The sequence below is a fragment of the Microtus oregoni genome, unplaced genomic scaffold (assembly GCF_018167655.1).
Source record: "Microtus oregoni isolate MIOR12 unplaced genomic scaffold, Mior012 000060F_ref0000265, whole genome shotgun sequence".
NCBI classification, from domain to species: domain Eukaryota; kingdom Metazoa; phylum Chordata; class Mammalia; order Rodentia; family Cricetidae; genus Microtus; species Microtus oregoni.
This window is the reverse complement of record NW_024543870.1, coordinates 10,229,605-10,246,772: the sequence shown is the minus strand read 5'-3', so window position 1 is coordinate 10,246,772 and position 17,168 is coordinate 10,229,605. Positions and strand designations below refer to the sequence as shown.

General features: G+C 40.7%; 1 protein-coding gene across 1 annotated transcript in view; it reads right to left on the bottom strand.

Annotated features, from left to right (window-relative positions):
* Fam171b (family with sequence similarity 171 member B) overlaps window positions 1–17,168 on the bottom strand; it is a 49,363-nt gene that overhangs the window by 12,802 nt on the left and 19,393 nt on the right. Inside the window, exons 2-3 of the mRNA XM_041639804.1 lie at window positions 2,187–2,420; window positions 1,007–1,099 (exon numbers count right to left, since the gene is read on the bottom strand). Of these exons, the coding sequence (XP_041495738.1) occupies window positions 1,007–1,099; window positions 2,187–2,420 (327 nt within the window). The remainder of the gene's footprint in view (window positions 1–1,006; window positions 1,100–2,186; window positions 2,421–17,168) is intronic.

Sequence of the window (17,168 nt, the reverse complement as noted above, 5' to 3'; positions counted from 1 at the left end):
TACATTTATATCTAGTTTCATTAAAGCCCCAGCAGCATGAAACCAGGACTCCCCGCTGCCACGCGGCTCCTTTTCATGTTCTAATCTCCAAACAAAACTCCACATCATATTCCGCCACATGCTAGCAAAATGAGTATCAAAATGCTCAAAGATCTAGAAAAAGAGGAGTAAGTCACTCCAAGATTAATCAAGCCCAAGTTCAGGTTCTCACTTCAGTCTTATGTGTGTTTATTTAATACCTTAGAACTGCATGGATTGTCTTCTAAATGTGAATTTTTACAAGCAATTCTTTAGGTCACGCCTCTCTTGATTGATTCATGAGGATTTTCTGCCATTTCTATTATGTTAGTGCTGAACATTAATCGACTAATACAAATCCAACAAATAGTTGTAATTTATAAAGGTATTAGATATCAAAAGAGAAACAGAATGTCTAGTTTTCCCCTAAGCAACAACCAAGGGGCACATGGAGATAAATAAAGGGTCAAATTGTCATATTTGTAGTTGGTAAAGGAGGGAGGACTACTCCCTGAACCAGCGCCCCCAAACAAGTCTTTTTGCACCCTTTTTAGGGGACATGCAAGTACCAAGTACGCCAGAGAAGGCTGCCTAGGAGATCGGAGCTCCCCAGTCACTGGTCTCTCCCTCACTAGCAGCCAGATTCACACTGGAGGCCTAGGAGGAAAGGAAGTTAGGGAGCACAGAGGTCTGGGAAACATGGCTGTCCCTGTCACTGTTTCAGCTCCCATAAAAGACAGACACGAGACAGTGAACACAGACAGCGTTTTCTAGTAATTCCTCACAGCATATAGTCCCGTGTGCAGTGGGTACTGGAGATAACTATTTTCAATGCCCACAAATATAATCTTATAATAAGATATGAACTGGTTCTGATCAATGTACCATCAGGACCCAACTTGGACTTTTGCCAAGTTATAATCAACCATGATTATCTTATAAAATAATCACTCTAAGAACTTCCTTAGCAAAAGAGTGGTGTACTTACCAGCGAATTTTCCAGTAATCAAAACAGTGTCTTCAAAGAGCCATATGTTTGCTTGGCTTTGTGGGAACAGTGAAAGCGTAACTGAAGAATAGACTGTAAAAGAGGACAATACGATCCCAATGTTTAACGTAGGGGTAACCAAGGAGTCATTCTGGTGCAGCGTGCCTCAAGGGCTTCTTCATCCTATTACTAAGACACTGCTTAGCCAAGCTCACTGCGGCTCTATTCGTAATAGCCAGAAACTGGAAACAGTGTAGAAACTGAGGGATGACCAACTAGAAGCCTCACCCCTACTGACTATCATCCATGGTACTGGAAAGTGCTCTACACATGACCAGAGGGGAGGGGTAGTTATCAGTATCACCCAGCTACAAATCCTGAAACCTACAACAGAGACTTGTCTGGAAGACAGACGGGTATAATAGTGGCACAAATATTATGGAACCAGTCAGCTACTTTATTGAACTTAAGACTCATTCCGGGAGATGAAACCCATACCTGACATTGCTGGAGTGGCCAAGAGCACGAGACTAAATAGGTCATGGGCCCTAAGGGCAACTTACTTTGATTATTATGCTAATGAGCATAGCAATAGATTGATGGCTAATGATATATTGCTACACCCCTAGAATGGTGCCTAACTCAGCCCTCATCAGAGAATTTCCTTTGCAGGAAAGGAGAATCACCACAGGCGTCCACAACTGGGCAATGAACCAGCCACAATGGAAGATAAAGTGTCTTCATGATTGCAATGATCCCAGGATTTTTGTCAACCTAAATTGTCAAAGAAAGCTGTGGTGTTAAGGGGGTGGGGAGGGCTTCATCAATGGAATGAGATTGCCTTAAAAAATAGTACCAAAGACTCTTCCATGTGAGGACAAAGTGAAAAGGTGATGGCTATATAAGGGAACGTAGCTGTATAAATCAGAGAGCAGGTGCACCACACATGAAACCCACTGCCCTTTCAACCTAGGTCTTCCTCACCCCCAGAACTGTGTTAAATATCTCTGTTCTTTACAGTTGCCTAGTTTGTGTTTTGTTTTGGCATCCCAAACAGACAAAGAGTGTTTTCTACAAGTTTTTCTTTCCTTCTAAACATATGGGATTCTTGTAGGTATTCTCACTTGCAGCTCAACAGATTTTTATGTTTGTGAATGCAAAATACCACGGAAGTACTAACTTGGCATCCTTCCGGTTTTCCAAGGCAGAGGCATCAAGACATAGCCATCTTTGTAAGCAACGATGGTTAAGCTGAGTCCTAGTTGGTACGGTACTTTGATCAATACTGCTCCATTGCTTCTAGTCACAGTAGAATTCGTCTTCGTGTAGTTAACAAACACCTCCACAATGGCTTGACTCAGGCGCTGGCGACTGATGATGTCATTCACCTGAACTTTTAGCATAAATACAGATCCTGGAAGGGGGGGGGGAGAAACAGAAACCGAATCAGGTCGAACCCTAGAATGTATGGCATCGCACATTAAAATGTGATTCAGTACTTCTGAATAACAAGACAAATCTTTTTTTTTTAATTTAGGAAGTACATATTAATAACTGTACAAAAAGGTAAAACCATTCCAGCCAATTAATTTATTATTCTTTATAAAACAAAATAAATTATATTTATTATTAATAAGCATGGTGTTATTATTGTAATTTTATCATTTAAAAGGAGAGCAGCGAACTGCTCTTGAGGAAAATACATCTTTACTTTGTCTGCTTTCAACTTCCAGAATCTTAACACTAACTGAATATACCCATTCATGGCAAGCTCCTTCATCTTCTGTTGGCTAGAAGGCAGGAAATGTGTTACTGTTTCAACTATGTGAAATATCACACAGAAACTTTTTTCCAAAATCTAAAAAAAGAAAACCCCCAAAACATTCTTCTTTACTCACATAAGATGTCACACTACTCTAAAGTGAGGGTTAAATCCAGCTCTAATGAACCCTCTGGTCTTATATTTCTCAAGGACAGATCTTGACTGTATGTTTGCTGGGTTTATCCCTCGTGATTTCTGGCAAAAGCAAAGAATGTGCACCATGGCCATGCCTTCAGGAGGAAGCACCACATCATGCCGTGAGCAGACTCTGGAGTGAGCCAAGATCCACTGTGCTATCTTTAGGTATGTGCGTGACCACAGGTCTGTCACCCTGAAGGCCACATGTTGGTCTGGAAAACTGGGAGAATGATAATTACTTAAGGTAAAAAAAAAATGAAGTTAATGCAAATAAGTTTGGCTGTTGACATGACTATTACTGATGAGCTTTTCATTAAAAAAAAAAATCCCATTGGGTGGGTAAGATCCTTAAAGAAACTCACAAAATAGTTAAAAATCCCATCTGCGCTAAGGTTATGAAAGAACAGAGAGCAAAATGGAAACACTGGCTCTAGATGACCCAAAGCTGGGCTCGACCAATAAAATGATGTAAAACAACCCCTCCCCCAGAATGCCCTACATATGTGATCAGCAAACGTTCTTGGGGGAGAAACGATTGTCAGCACTACAGTGTTGCTCCCTGGCAACATCCTGGTAGCTGCACTGTCAATCACCCAGGAAGCTGAGGACACAAGGAGGCGTGGCTAGCAAGCTCCTCTCCAGTCCAGCTTGGAGAAACACTAACCATCTTTGGTCTTGGGGTTGTTTCCTCCCCACACCCACCTCCCCACATCCTAAAACATGGGCATTCTCTCTCTCTCTCTCTCTCTCTCTCTCTCTCTCTCTCTCTCTCTCTCTCGCACACACACACACACACACACACACACACACACACACACACACACTGGGTTCATTGCTGGAACTACATGTTATCCTCTTCAGCAAATCTAATAGGTACCTCCTAGCATTAAGGCAAGGAATGAAGCCAGGAAGTGCCTCTGATACCACCTCCCATGCTCTTTGTCCCACATTATCCCTTAGTGGTGGCCTTCATCACATGTTCTGGTCTACGCCCCGCAAATCCTTAAAAGCAAACACTCATTGTGATCTCTGGGCCTCTTTCCTCAATCCTTGAACATGGTTTGTCTCTCAACCCAGTATAAGCTACAGCAAAAGCATTTTGAAAAGAGAAAGAAGCAAAACATCGGAAGGGAGCTTGAACGTCTCATCAAAACGATTTGAAAGGTGCAAGTTGTGAAGAGTTGCCTGCTTGTGACTTAAACAGAATGTTCTGGCTTCCACGGGGCAGCTGTTGAAGCAGGCGGCACTGGCAGCCGGAAGCACTACATATCCACAGCACCCCTTTCCCCACTCCCTCTCCCAACAAAAATACCTTGCCATGACATGAAGCAGATCCCATGATTAAATATATATGATTTTCAGCCAGCAGAGCAGTTGTCTCCATGATCCACCTACTTTTCCCCATTGTTTATTCAGCTTTTGGTGAGCATATTATTTTCTCCGTCTCTTAATTATAATCATTATTTCATGCCCACATAATCTTCCTTTCAATATGTCACCATTGGTTTTATAAATGGTCCAATAACAAATGATTTCAACTGCACTAGGAAACATATAATTTAAATGTTGAAAAAAAAACTAAAATAAAACACATATTGATGAGCCAGATCCTGCAAGTACTGATTACCACGTATCATGTGTATTAAGTGGTGTAAATCACCAAAAGTCAGTGAATATTAAATCAGCATAAAAAAATTTCCTTTTAAAAGAACAGTTTCCTATTCTACAGGATGGGTAGGTCAAATTCTGGAAAGGATTTGGGGGGGGATGTGAAGTTTTATTAAAAGGGAATGTAGAGGGGAAGAAGGGAGAGACAGACAGACAGACAGAGAAGAAAGAGAGAAGAAAAGAAGCCAAGACCGCTTGCCTCAATGGGAAGAAAGAGAGCCTGGAAAGAATTTTTAAAAATACGTCTAGCTAGCCCAAGCCAACCACCTGCACAGGAGCAGGTTCAAGTCAGTGACATCTAGAGTGACTTGTTGGGAGAGGCTGCTTGTTCATTCCTGGCTGCCCAGAACCAAAAAAACCATACAGAAACTATATTAATTAAATCACCGCTTAGCCTATTAGCTCTAGCTTCTTATTGGCCAGCTCTTCCATGTTAAATTAACCCATTTCTATTATTTTATATTTTACCACGAGGCTCCTCAGCAAGGTTCCAGCTGGCTTCTCCCTGACTCCGCCTACTCTCTCTATATATATCTCTTCCAGCCTAGTTATATTTCACCATTGGCTGAAAGCAGCTTCTTTATTAACCAATAAAAGCAACGCATATACAGAAGGACTTCCCAGTGACTGGAACCGTGGCCCTGCTTCCACGAAAAGGAGCAACCATCTGAGCCTTGGATCCACCAACACTTGGAAGAGTGATCACCAGAGAGACACAGCCCCAACTACACCAATCAGAGGAAAAGATGGGTAGACAAGGTAAGAACATACTCAACATGACATCAACAAAAACTAAACAGCAAGACTTGAGCACCCCAATACAGATGAAGCAGAAAAAAAATAACCTAAAAAATAACTTTAGGGAACGTTTGAGGCCCGTAAAAAGGAAATAAAAAATTCTCTCAAAGAAATGGAGGAAAAGACAAACAAAAAATTGGAAGATATCAAAACATCCCTTTTAAAAAACAAGAAAAAGCAATCAAACATATGAAAGAAATGAGTTAAGACTTGAAAACTAAAATAGAGACTAGAAACAATAAAGAAAGCAGAAACTGAGGAAATTCTAGAAACAGAAAACATGGGAAAATGATCAGGAACCAAAATGCAAGCATAAACAGCAGAATATAACTCAAAACACCAAACATACAGAATAAAGAAAATTAAGAACTACAAAGAAAAAGGGCCAAGTAACATATAAAGGCAAAGCTATCAGAATTACACCTGACTTCTCAATGGAAACAATGAAAGCCAGAAGGTCCTGGTCAAGTGTTATATAGATATTAAGAGACTACTGGTGCCAGCCCAGACTACTATACCCAGCAAAACTTTCATTCACCATAAATGAACAAAACAAGATATTCCATAACAGAACTGGATTTAACCAATACCTAGCCATAAACCCAGTCCTACACAAAGTACTAGAAAGAAAACTCCAACCCAGGGAAGTTAGCTCCATCCACATACAACTGATGATTTCACAGCAGCAAATCCCAAAGAAAGGAAACACACACACAATAACATCACTACCAACAAAAAGTAAAATAACAGGAACTAGTAATCACTGGTCATTAATACCTTTTAACATAAATGGACTCAACCCACCTATAAAAAGACATAGGCTAACAATGTGAATACAAAAACAGAATCCATCCTTCTGCTGCATACAAGAAGCACACTTCAACCTCAAAGACAGTCATCGCCTCAGAGTAAAGGGTTAGGAAGAGATTTTCCAATCAAATGGACCTAAGAAACAAGCTGGGGTAGCTATCCTAATATATATATAGACTTCAAACTAAAATCAATCAAAAGAGACAAAGGAGGGCATTTCATATTTGTCACAGGAAAAATCCACCAAGAGGAAATCTCAGTACTGAACATCTATGCCCCAAATACAAGGGCAACCTCATATGTAAAAGAAACACTATTAATGTTTGAATCACATGTTAAACCCCATACACTAATAGTAGGACACCTCCACACCCGATGCTTAACACTGGACAGGTCTGCCAGACAGGAACTTAACAGAGGAATAAGGGCACTAACAGATGTTATGACTCAAATAGACTTAACAGACATCTATAGAACATTCCATCCAAATATAGAAGAATATACCTTCTTCTCAGCACCTCATAGAACCTTTTCAAAAACTGACCACACACTAGGTAACAACACAAGCCTCAGCAGATACAAAAAAAACTGGAATAAACCCAGGTATCTTATCATATCACCGTGGTTTAAAATCAGAATTCAACAGCAACACTAATTTCAGAAAACCCACAAGCACATTTAAATTAAACAATGATCACCTGAATCACCAATGGGTCAAGGAAGAAATAAAAGAAGAAATTAAAGACTTCCTAAAATTCAATGAAAATGACTATAAACATACCCAAATATATGGGACACAATGAAAGCGGTATTAAGAGAAAGGTTCATAGCACTAAATGCATACATAAAGAAGATGGGGGAAAAATCCCACACTAATGAGTTAATAGACTACATGAAAACTCGAGGGAAAAAAAAGAAGCAAACTCACCCAGGAGGACTAGATGGCAGGAAATACTCAAATTGAGAGTTGAAATCAATAAAATAGAAACAAACAAAAATACAAAAAATCAATAAGACAAAGAGTTGATTATCAACAAAATAGACAAACGTTTATACAAACTAACCAAAAGGCAGAGAGAGAATAGCCAAATTAACCCAATCATAAACAAAAAGGGAGACATAACAGCAGACATGGAGGAAATCCAGAGAATCATTAGGTCATACTTTGAAAACCTGTACTCCACAAAATTAGAAAACTTAAAGGAAACGAACAACTTTCTGGATAAATATCACCTACTAAAGTTAAATCAAGATTAGATAAGCAAATTAAATGGACCTATAATTGCTAAAGAAATAGAAATAGTCATCAAAAGCCTCCCTATCAAAACAAAACAAAAAACTCAGGACCAGATGTTTTCAGCTCAGAATTCTATAAGATTTTCAAAGAAGAACTAATGCTAATACTCGTCAAATTGTTCCACATAATAGAAACAGAAGGAACACTGCCAAACTCTTTTTACAAAGCTACAATTACACTGATATCCAAACCATACAAAGACATTACTAAGAAAGAGAATTACAGACCAATCTCACTTGTGAACATTGATGCAAAAATATCCAATAAAATACTGATAAACCAAATACAAGAACACATCAGAAAAATCATGCATCATTACAAGGTAGGCTTCATCCCAGAGATGCAGTTATGGTTCAAAATATGAAAATCTATCAGCATAATTAACCGTATAAACAAACTGGGGGAAAAAAACCACATGATCATCTTATTAGATGCTGAAAAAGCCTTCAACAAAATACATCATCCCTTCACGATAAAAGTCTTGGAGAGAGCAGGGATACAAGGAACATACCTAAACATAATAAAAGCAATATACCACAAGCCAACAGCCAACATCAAGCTAAATGGAGAGAAATTCACAGCGATCCCACTAACATAAGTTATAAGAGTTATAAGAAGTCTGAGCTAAGAGGCCAACCAGTTTATAATTAATGTAGACCTCTGTTTCTTCGGGGCTAAATGGCTGCAGGACTGGGTGGGACAGAAACTACTGCCAATAAACATCTTTATCCGTCAGAAAAATGCAAATCAAAACAACTCTGAGGTTCCATCTTGCACCTGTGAGAATAGGCAAGATAAAAAATACTGATGACAACTTACGCTGGAGAGGTTGTGGGGGAAAGGAAACACTCTTGCATTGCTGGTGGGAATGAAAGTTGGCACAGCCCTTTTGGATATCAGTATGGTGATTTCTCAGAAAATTAGGAAACAACATTCCTCAAGACCCAGCAATACCACTTTGGGGTTTATATTCAAAGGATGCTCAATCATCCCACAAGGACATGTACTCAACTATGTTCATAGCAGCATCATTTGTCATAGTCAGAACCTAGAAACAACCTAAATGCCCCTTGACTGAAGAATGAATAGAGATAAAAATGGTACGTTTACACAATGGAGTACTACACAGGGGAAAAAAATAAAGACATCTTGAAATGTATGGGCAAATGGATGGATCTAGAAAACATCATATTGAGTGAAGTAACCCAGACCTAGAAAGACAAATAAAATATATACTCACTCATAAGTGGCTTTTAGACATAAAACAAAGAAAAGCCAGCCTACAATTCACAATCCCAAAAAAAACCTAGACAATAAAGACCCTAAGAGTGACACACATGGATCTAATCAACATGGTAAGTAGAAAAAGACAAGATCTCCTGAGTAAATTGTGAGCATGGGGACCATGGGAGAAGGAAAAAGGGGAGGTGGGAGGAAGGGAGGGGAGTGGAGAAAAATACATAGCTCAATAAAAGCACAAAAGCAAGAAAAATAAAATAATATAAAATAGAAGAAACCTCAAAAAATACTTCTATCCATATATTTGGGTGATACTAACATCTTGATGTGGGATGGGTGAAAAAAGTATAAACCTACTTCTTTCTGAGAGAATCTGGCAACATCTCACTGTGTTGTATCCAATATGTAGGTTACAACCATGCACAGACAACAGCACTACAGGTCCAGATTTCTTTGGTGTAAAAACCAGCCTACATTTTCCCCAGTATGCTAGAGGCAGCAACAGTAATTTCATGAAATACACTGCAATGCCTACCTAGAAATATAATACCAAAATAGAAGCCTTTATAAACTGAGCAGAACACACTTTAAGAAAACAAATCCAAAAGACTTTAGAATACATAATCCTCCATGAAAAATAGGAAGCAATGAAGAGCACAGAAATACAGTTTTAAAAATGTTTATATGAATAAGGACAAACGTTTGCCACTGTGAAGTCATTCAATGAATGCTCAGAGACTGCGGATTTTAGGTCACAGCAGCACTGGGGTAGTGTTGGGAACCCTGGGGTAGTGTTGGAGATCCTGGGGTAGTTTTGGGGACCCTGGGGGTAGTGTTGGGGACCCTGCAGTAGTGTTGGGAACCCTGGGGTAGTGTTGGGGATTCTAGGTTAGTGTTGGGGATCCTGGGGTAGTGTTGGGAACCCTGCAGTAGTGTTGGAGATTCTAGGGTAGTGTTGTGGATCCTGGAATAGTGTTGGGGACCCTGGGGTGGTGTTGGGGATCCTGGGGTAGTGTTGGGAACCCTGGGGTAGTGTTGGAGACTCTGGGGTAGTGTTGGGGCTCCTGGGGGTAGTGTTGGGGACTCTGGGGTAGTTTTGGGGACCCTGGGATAGTGTCAAGGGAGCCTTGAGGAAGGTTTGCTAGAAGGGAACCTACATGTGAGGAGGATAAAAATGCAGAATGTCTGAGGATGGTGGAAGTACAAGCCGCACTGACACAGACCAAAGCACCTCCTAGAGTTCCTAACACAGTATTCAGTGAAATGAAGCAGAAGTTGCTTCAGAACTAAAATACTAACAATTCCTATAAATAGCCAGGACATGGACATAATATCTACTTTGGAATCAGTTCACACTGGTATTTTAAACAAGGAGCATTTTGATATTTTGAGTTCAGAGACCCTAGAGAGCCTGGTCGAGCATTGTCTGGTTTTCTCTATGGCCTGACCTTTTGGTCCCTTCCTAAGGTGCAGTCACAGAAAAAACTCTACAGAGAGCACATTCCTGCTTCTGACCCAACTCAGACCTCAGTGGGGCATTCGGAGGCCACGTTGCTCTCCATATACCACGTTAATGCATTTAATGTTCAGTCACAGATAGTTTTTAATTTATATCTGGGCATACAGCTATCTTAGGCTACAAATAGAAAACATCTGGTTCTAATTTGAATGTCTGTGTATTTCTAACTCTGGGGAGAGATATATCAGGCTTGGTTTCATTAAAGAGGATATCGATTCCCAGCTCAAGGCGAGCATCCAAAATCCTCTGGCTTCTGCCACCATTTTTCCATGCAACCTATTTCCCTCTAATCCTGTTCTTCCATCATGTTCTGGAAAATCACAGACTGCACACCAACTCTGACCCACTGTCTGGTTTTTAAAATTTATTTTCTTGTAACACAGTCAAATCTATTCATCTATGAATCTATGGATACTTTTTCTCCACTGGCAAAGCTGAGAGTTGTGTCAGTGACCATATGGCCTGCAAAGACTAACACGTCTACTGTCTAGAATTTTACAGAAAAAGTTTAAGTATCCTCCTCTGTGTTGATGCATAAATGGATCTCTAGTCACTATCCAAGACCAGTTCACTTGTTGGTTATAATATAATCATTCATTTCTTTTTTCCATCTCAAATACATACCATCCTGGCTAGTTTTATGTCAACTTGACATAAGTTGAGTCATTGGAGAGGAGTGAGCTTTGACTGAGAAACTCCTGGAGAATATTTTCTTAATTAGTGGTTGACAGGAGAGGGCCCAGTCCACTGTGCTGAGCCCTGAGCTGATGGTCCTGGGTTCTGAGCAAGCCATAGAGAGTGAGAGAGCATGCAGCACCCCTCCATGGCCTCTACATCAGATCCTGCTCCAGGCTCCTGCCCTGTTTGAGTTCCTGTCCTAACTTCCTTCAATGATAAATGGTGATGTGGAAGCATAAGCCAAATAAACACTTTCCTTCACAAGTTGCTTTGGTCATGGTGCTTTAGTACAGCAATAGTGACCCTAACTACAACAAGCAACTTTTATAAAACCTCTGCTACGCAAATCTCAATTCACTCTTTGGCTTAAGTCAAATACCCCTTTCCAGATATATATCTTTTCTCTGTGACATCTAGATTCTATTCTGACAGATCCCAGAGTATGTGGTATCTTGCTTGCCTTTTCTACATATCTGTCTTCTTGCTCTACAAGGCTAGGCATCCTAACAGCCAACAGTTTCCCACGCAGCCTCATGCTCTTAGGAGGCTTCATAATGGTTGCCATGTGGGCAGACACTGGTTGTGAAAAGAACGGAGCAAGGAAAAGACAGAGCAGAAGAACAGGAGGGAGAAGACCAGAGAAGCAGGTAGCTTTCCTGAAATCACTGATTCTCACTTTGGTACAAAGCACAAAGTTTTAAGTCTCATCCCACAGTTGCCAGTGGAAAATACATTGCTACAACAGCAATAACTATTAAGGCTCCTTTGTTTTGGAAACTAAGATGATGTTGCATGAAGACATTTATCCTGGAAAGTTCACTACAGAATGCATAAGGGCAGGGCTTCCTAAATGTAAAACAAAGGACCACAGAAAAGATTAAGCCTTTTATTATCACAGTTTCAAACAAGCACCAACAGGGTGGTTTTGCAAGCCTTTATTCCGAGATGTGAATTTCCCTGTTTAATTGAAACAAGAGTTGAAAGCTTAGAAAGGGACTCAGGACAGCAAAGGAGCCTAGAAAGAGAAAGGACATGTAATTATGTATTCTGTTAGGCAGAGAGGAGAGGACTTACACAGCTTAATCTCTATAGCATTTCAAACAGACACACTAACCACCTTCTTTTAAAGCTATGAAATGGCACTGAACAAAAAAAAAGTTTTAAAAAAAAACTTCAGTAAAATAAAACAGCCACCTTTTCATTGCTTTGGTCCCAGAATTAGATGCAAAAGTATTATTGACTGTGGAGAGGAAATGAAAGGGAAAGGGGGGGAAGAAAGAAAAAAAGAAAGGAAAAGAAAGAGAAAGAAAAATACTCTTTATCTTGGAAACAAACGCATCTGCAATAACTGTAAACTAGTATTTATTATAGAGGAAATGTCAAATCTAAGAAATTAAAGTGATACCACAAGGACACAGTCTTCAAAGGTTAAAAAAATATTACAGAACAAATAAAATCCTAACTGTTCCCAGTAGGACTAAAAGCCTGAAGTGCGGTTCACCAAAGCTAACAAAATAGATCACACACAGAGTCTTTATAATTCAAGAACAAGCAACTCAATCGGAGGGAATGAGAGCCCTGAGCTATTGGGATTTGACTCAGCTCCTTCTGCCCTCAGAGTCCTTTTCCTCGGTGGAAATAAATTAGCTTTACCCAGGCTGCTAAACACACTCTCCAAGATCATTCCATGGGCTTTTATCATCCTGACTTTTTTTTGTCTCAGTTTCTTATACCGCCTGTCTTAATTAAGGTTTCCATTGCAGTGAAGAGACACCATGACAAAGAAAGTGAAGCTTTCCCGGAGTTAATAAAAGTTATAAAAACTGAGGAAAAGAACACAATAAAGAAGATATGAAGAACCTACATGAAAAATAGAAACAAGTACACCAAACAAACAAACAAAAATAAAATAAGGGCAGATATTCTTCAGTAGTGCTTCCCTGGACAAGCACGCGCTGATGTTATGAAGAATGTCTTTGTCTGATGGCATGTCCAGCTGTTTCTCTTCTCTGGGCACAATCTCTGTCTTAATCCCTACGCATGTCTAGCTCGCTGATGCTCCCATACACTTCCTGAACACTTTAATTTCTTATATTTGACATTTTCTCCCTGTTAGGGAAAAAGACAATTCATGAAAATTATCTAAGAATATTTTTGAAGACAGGGTTGCTCCAAAATCTATTTCACACTTTCTTAATAAACTGCCATGTGAAAAAGAATAATCCACATGAAGTCAGGAGAGAAATGAGATGTGGGTCCCAGGGGAAGGAAGCAAAGGTGGGCAGCGATGGATAGATGTGGTCAAGATATGTCGCATACATGCATGAAAATTTAAACGAGTCCATAAAACACTGTTATGTTTAAAAAGAGCAACAGATGCAGCTGAGCGGTAGGTAGAGCATCCATCATGCACCAGGTTTGAGGTCCAGTCTCTAGGACTGGGGAAAACACTGTGTCAATGCAATCACTTGGGATGTAGCTGTGGTATGACGTGAGCTGTCTCCCATGAGCCCGTGTGTTTGGATGCTTGGTCCCCAGCCTAGGTGGCTCTTTGAGAAAGATAGAAACCTATTGGGGGATGGGGTTTACCTGGTGAAGTTGACTCAGTCTGGGCAACCCTTGAGGATTACAGCCCAGACCAGCTTCAGTCTGGTTCTCGGGAACCTTCCCACTGAGCTGCGAAAGACTACTGCCATGCACTCCTGTCCTCTGGTGTTACTGCCATGATGCTCCTTCGCTCCCGTGACGGAGTCTAGCCTCAAACTGCGAGGCTGAAGAAACCCTGCCTGCCTCATGTTACTTCTGTGGAGTATTTGCTTCAGTAATGAGAAAAGGTCACTAATACAACCACTTTTAAAAATGAACTTTTCTAGGATCACTAATTATAGGCTCAATGTCCTTGGTTTATGGCTAGAAACCAAATATGAGTGAGTACATCCCATGTTCCTCTTTTTGGGTCTGGCTTACCTCACTCAGGATAGTGTTTTCTATTTCCATCCATTTGTATGCAAAATTCAAAAAGTCCTTGTTTCTTACTGCTGAGTAGTACTCTAATATGTATATATTCCATACTTTCTTCATCCATTCTTCCATTGAAGGGCATCTAGGTTGCTTCCAGGTTCTGGCTATATAAGGAGAACCCAAAGAAAAACATATAGGCATCCTCCTGAATATTAACCTTCAGCAAGCGATGAAAGGAGACAGAGACTGAGACCCACATTGGAGCACAGGACTGAAATCTCAAGGTCCAAATCAGGAGCAGAAGGAGAGAGAGCACGAGCAAGGAACTCAGGACCGTGAGGGGTGCACCCACACACTGAGACAATGGGGATGTTCTACTGGGAACTCACCAAGACCAGCTGGCCTGGGTCTGGAAAAGCCTGGGATAAAACCGGACTCTCTGAACATAGCAAACAATGAGGACTACTGAGAACTCAAGAACAATGGCAATGGGTTTCTGATCCTACTGCACGCACTGGCTTTGTGGGAGCCTAGGCAGTTTGGATGCTCAACTTACTAGACCTGGATGGAGGTGGGGGTTCCTTGGACTTCCCACAGGACAGGGAACCCTGATTGCTTTTTGGGCTGGGGGGGGGGACTTAATTGGGGGAGGGGGAGGGAAATGGGAGGCGGTGGCGGGGAAGAGACAGAAATCTTTAATAAATAAATAAATTAAAAAAAAAAAGAAAAAAAATGAACTTTTCTTTTTTATTTAACATGAGCCCCTGAGATCCAAGTTTTAAGTATCAACAGTTCTTTTGTTTTTACAATTCAATAGTATTTCAGGATAGTGATATACAGAATCAGGTTTAATCATTTACTAATGGTAAGCTGTGTTTATTTCTAGTTGGTAGCTTTTTAATATAAATAAACCAGCTGTAAACACTTGTGTTACAAAACAAAAAAAGTGAGTCATCAACCAGGGACCTTCGAGTAGCACTGATTTGTCTGCCAGGCCTTTCAAATATGCTGGTGGGAACAGGTATGAGAAAGACAAAAATACCTTCCAGGATACCACAGCTCCTCAGTGTTCTCTCTCATGGATGAACAGTGGAAATCAGGTTAGATTCATTAGCTAGAGCACAATGTCCCCTTGGGGACTGATTAAGTGTAAATTATTGGAGTCAGATACAGAGTGTCTTAACTCTCCTTGAAATTCAATGATTTGATGTTCTTAAGTAGTCCCAGTTTGCTCTAACTGATGGACAAAGACCAGAAGAGAGGATGTATTTCCCAGGTCAATGGGTAAACTGTCAATTGATCTATCTCTCTGTCTGTCTATCTATCTATCTGTCTATCTATTCTATCTATCCATATAATATATGTATATATAACATATTCATATATATTATATATATAATATATATGAAAGAGAGAGAGAGAGAGAGAGAGAGAGAGAATTGATATCCTCCTGAGGACTGCATCCAAGATTAAAAATGTCCCCACCAAAATCTCTCAAAAATTTTCACTTAAGGTTTCATTCATTCATTTATTTATTTATTTATTAAAGATTTCTGCCTCCTCCCCGCCACTGCCTCCCATTTCCCTCCTCCTCCCCTAATCAAGTCCCCCTCCCTTGTCAGCCCAAAGAGCGATCAGGGTTCCCTGCCCTGTGGCAAGTCCAAGGACCACCCACCTCCATCCAGGTCTAGTAAGGTGAGCATTCAAACTGCCTAGGCTCCCACAAAGCCAGTACGTGCAGTAGGATCAAAACCCAGTGCCATTGTTCTTGAGTTCTCAGTAGTCCTCATTGTCCACTATGTTCAGCGAGTCCGGTTTTATCCCATGCTTTTTCAGACCCAGGCCAGGTGGTCTTGGTGAGTTCCCGATAGAACATTAAGGTTTCTTAATAGAGAGGTCTGGACAAAGGGAACAATGTGTGGCACCAGGCGGTCAGGCGCCATTACGGTGAGTGAGGATACAGTGGGGAAATGGCAGGGAGAGACAGGCAGAAGAGCTCATGTACTCAGAAGAGAGGCAGATCTGGGCAGGCGAGGACAGAGAGGAGCGGGTTGACATGAGTGGTATGCCTGCCTCCCGGGGTCATGGTGATGTCAGGGCATGGACTGCTGCCAAGGGCCGTGTTTTTGTCTGTGTTGATGTCCATGACTCCTGTCACCACCGAGGGTCCAACAGACTCGCTGAGTCTGGGCTGCCACCTGTGACCATGTTGGTGCCCCAGGGATGTGCCCCCACAGGGCTGTGCCAATCTAAGAGACCTGCTCTGCTACCTGGGACCACAATGACTTCCAGGCCCAGACTGCTGCTAAGACCAGTGAATCCTGTTTTCAAAAGGTCCAGGATATTTAAAGTGCAAGCAAGGCTGAGAACCGCTGAGGCAGAATGAGAATCAGGTTTAAGGAGAGCACAAGACCTAACTCGAAACCATTCTCACACAGTTCCTATTTAACGGCTCTTTTAATGTAACAATAAAAGTCAAATTATGTAACTTTGATTTTCTCTTTACTATCCTATCAGTTGTTCCTGGTACCTCTACTGTGTTCCTGGAAAAGCGAGCATCCCAGAGCCACAGATACAGGATGCTGAGAAAGGCAAGGGCTGCCCCGGGCAGCAACTGGGCCTTCTGATAGCTATCGCTAGGTTGTTGTTAGGGGCAGGGGAGAATTAACCCCTGATTCCTAACATTTTCTGGTCATTTGCTTTTGTGTCTTTCCCATATTAAAAATACCTGATCATCTATACTTTTTACTCAATTCCTTTCATTGCTTTTCTAAAAATATAGTCTATATAGAAAATTTGGAATTCAGAAAAATCTAAAGGAAAATAATGTTTTTCTTGCTTCATTTCTCAGAAGTAACTTGGTTTATACTCAGTACTTTAAAAAACATAATATAGATCCATAGAGCTGACACTGTAGTGTGTGTGTGTATGTGTGTGTGAGTGTATGTGTGTATGTGTGTGTATGTGTGTGTATGTATGTGTGTGTGTATGTGTGTGTGTGTGCGTGTGTGTGTGTGTATGTGTGTGTATGTATGTGTGTGTATGTGTGTGTATGTGTGTGTGCGTGTGCGTGTGTGTGTGTGTGTGTGTGTGTATGTGTAAGCATGGAATAGATTGGAAAGAAACCCACTGAACTATTTCAACTAATCATCTCAACAATCTCAGAAGACCAGGATCTGACTCACTATAGCAAGTGTCGAAGGTAGGAGAAATAGAAAAAAAAATCAACTAA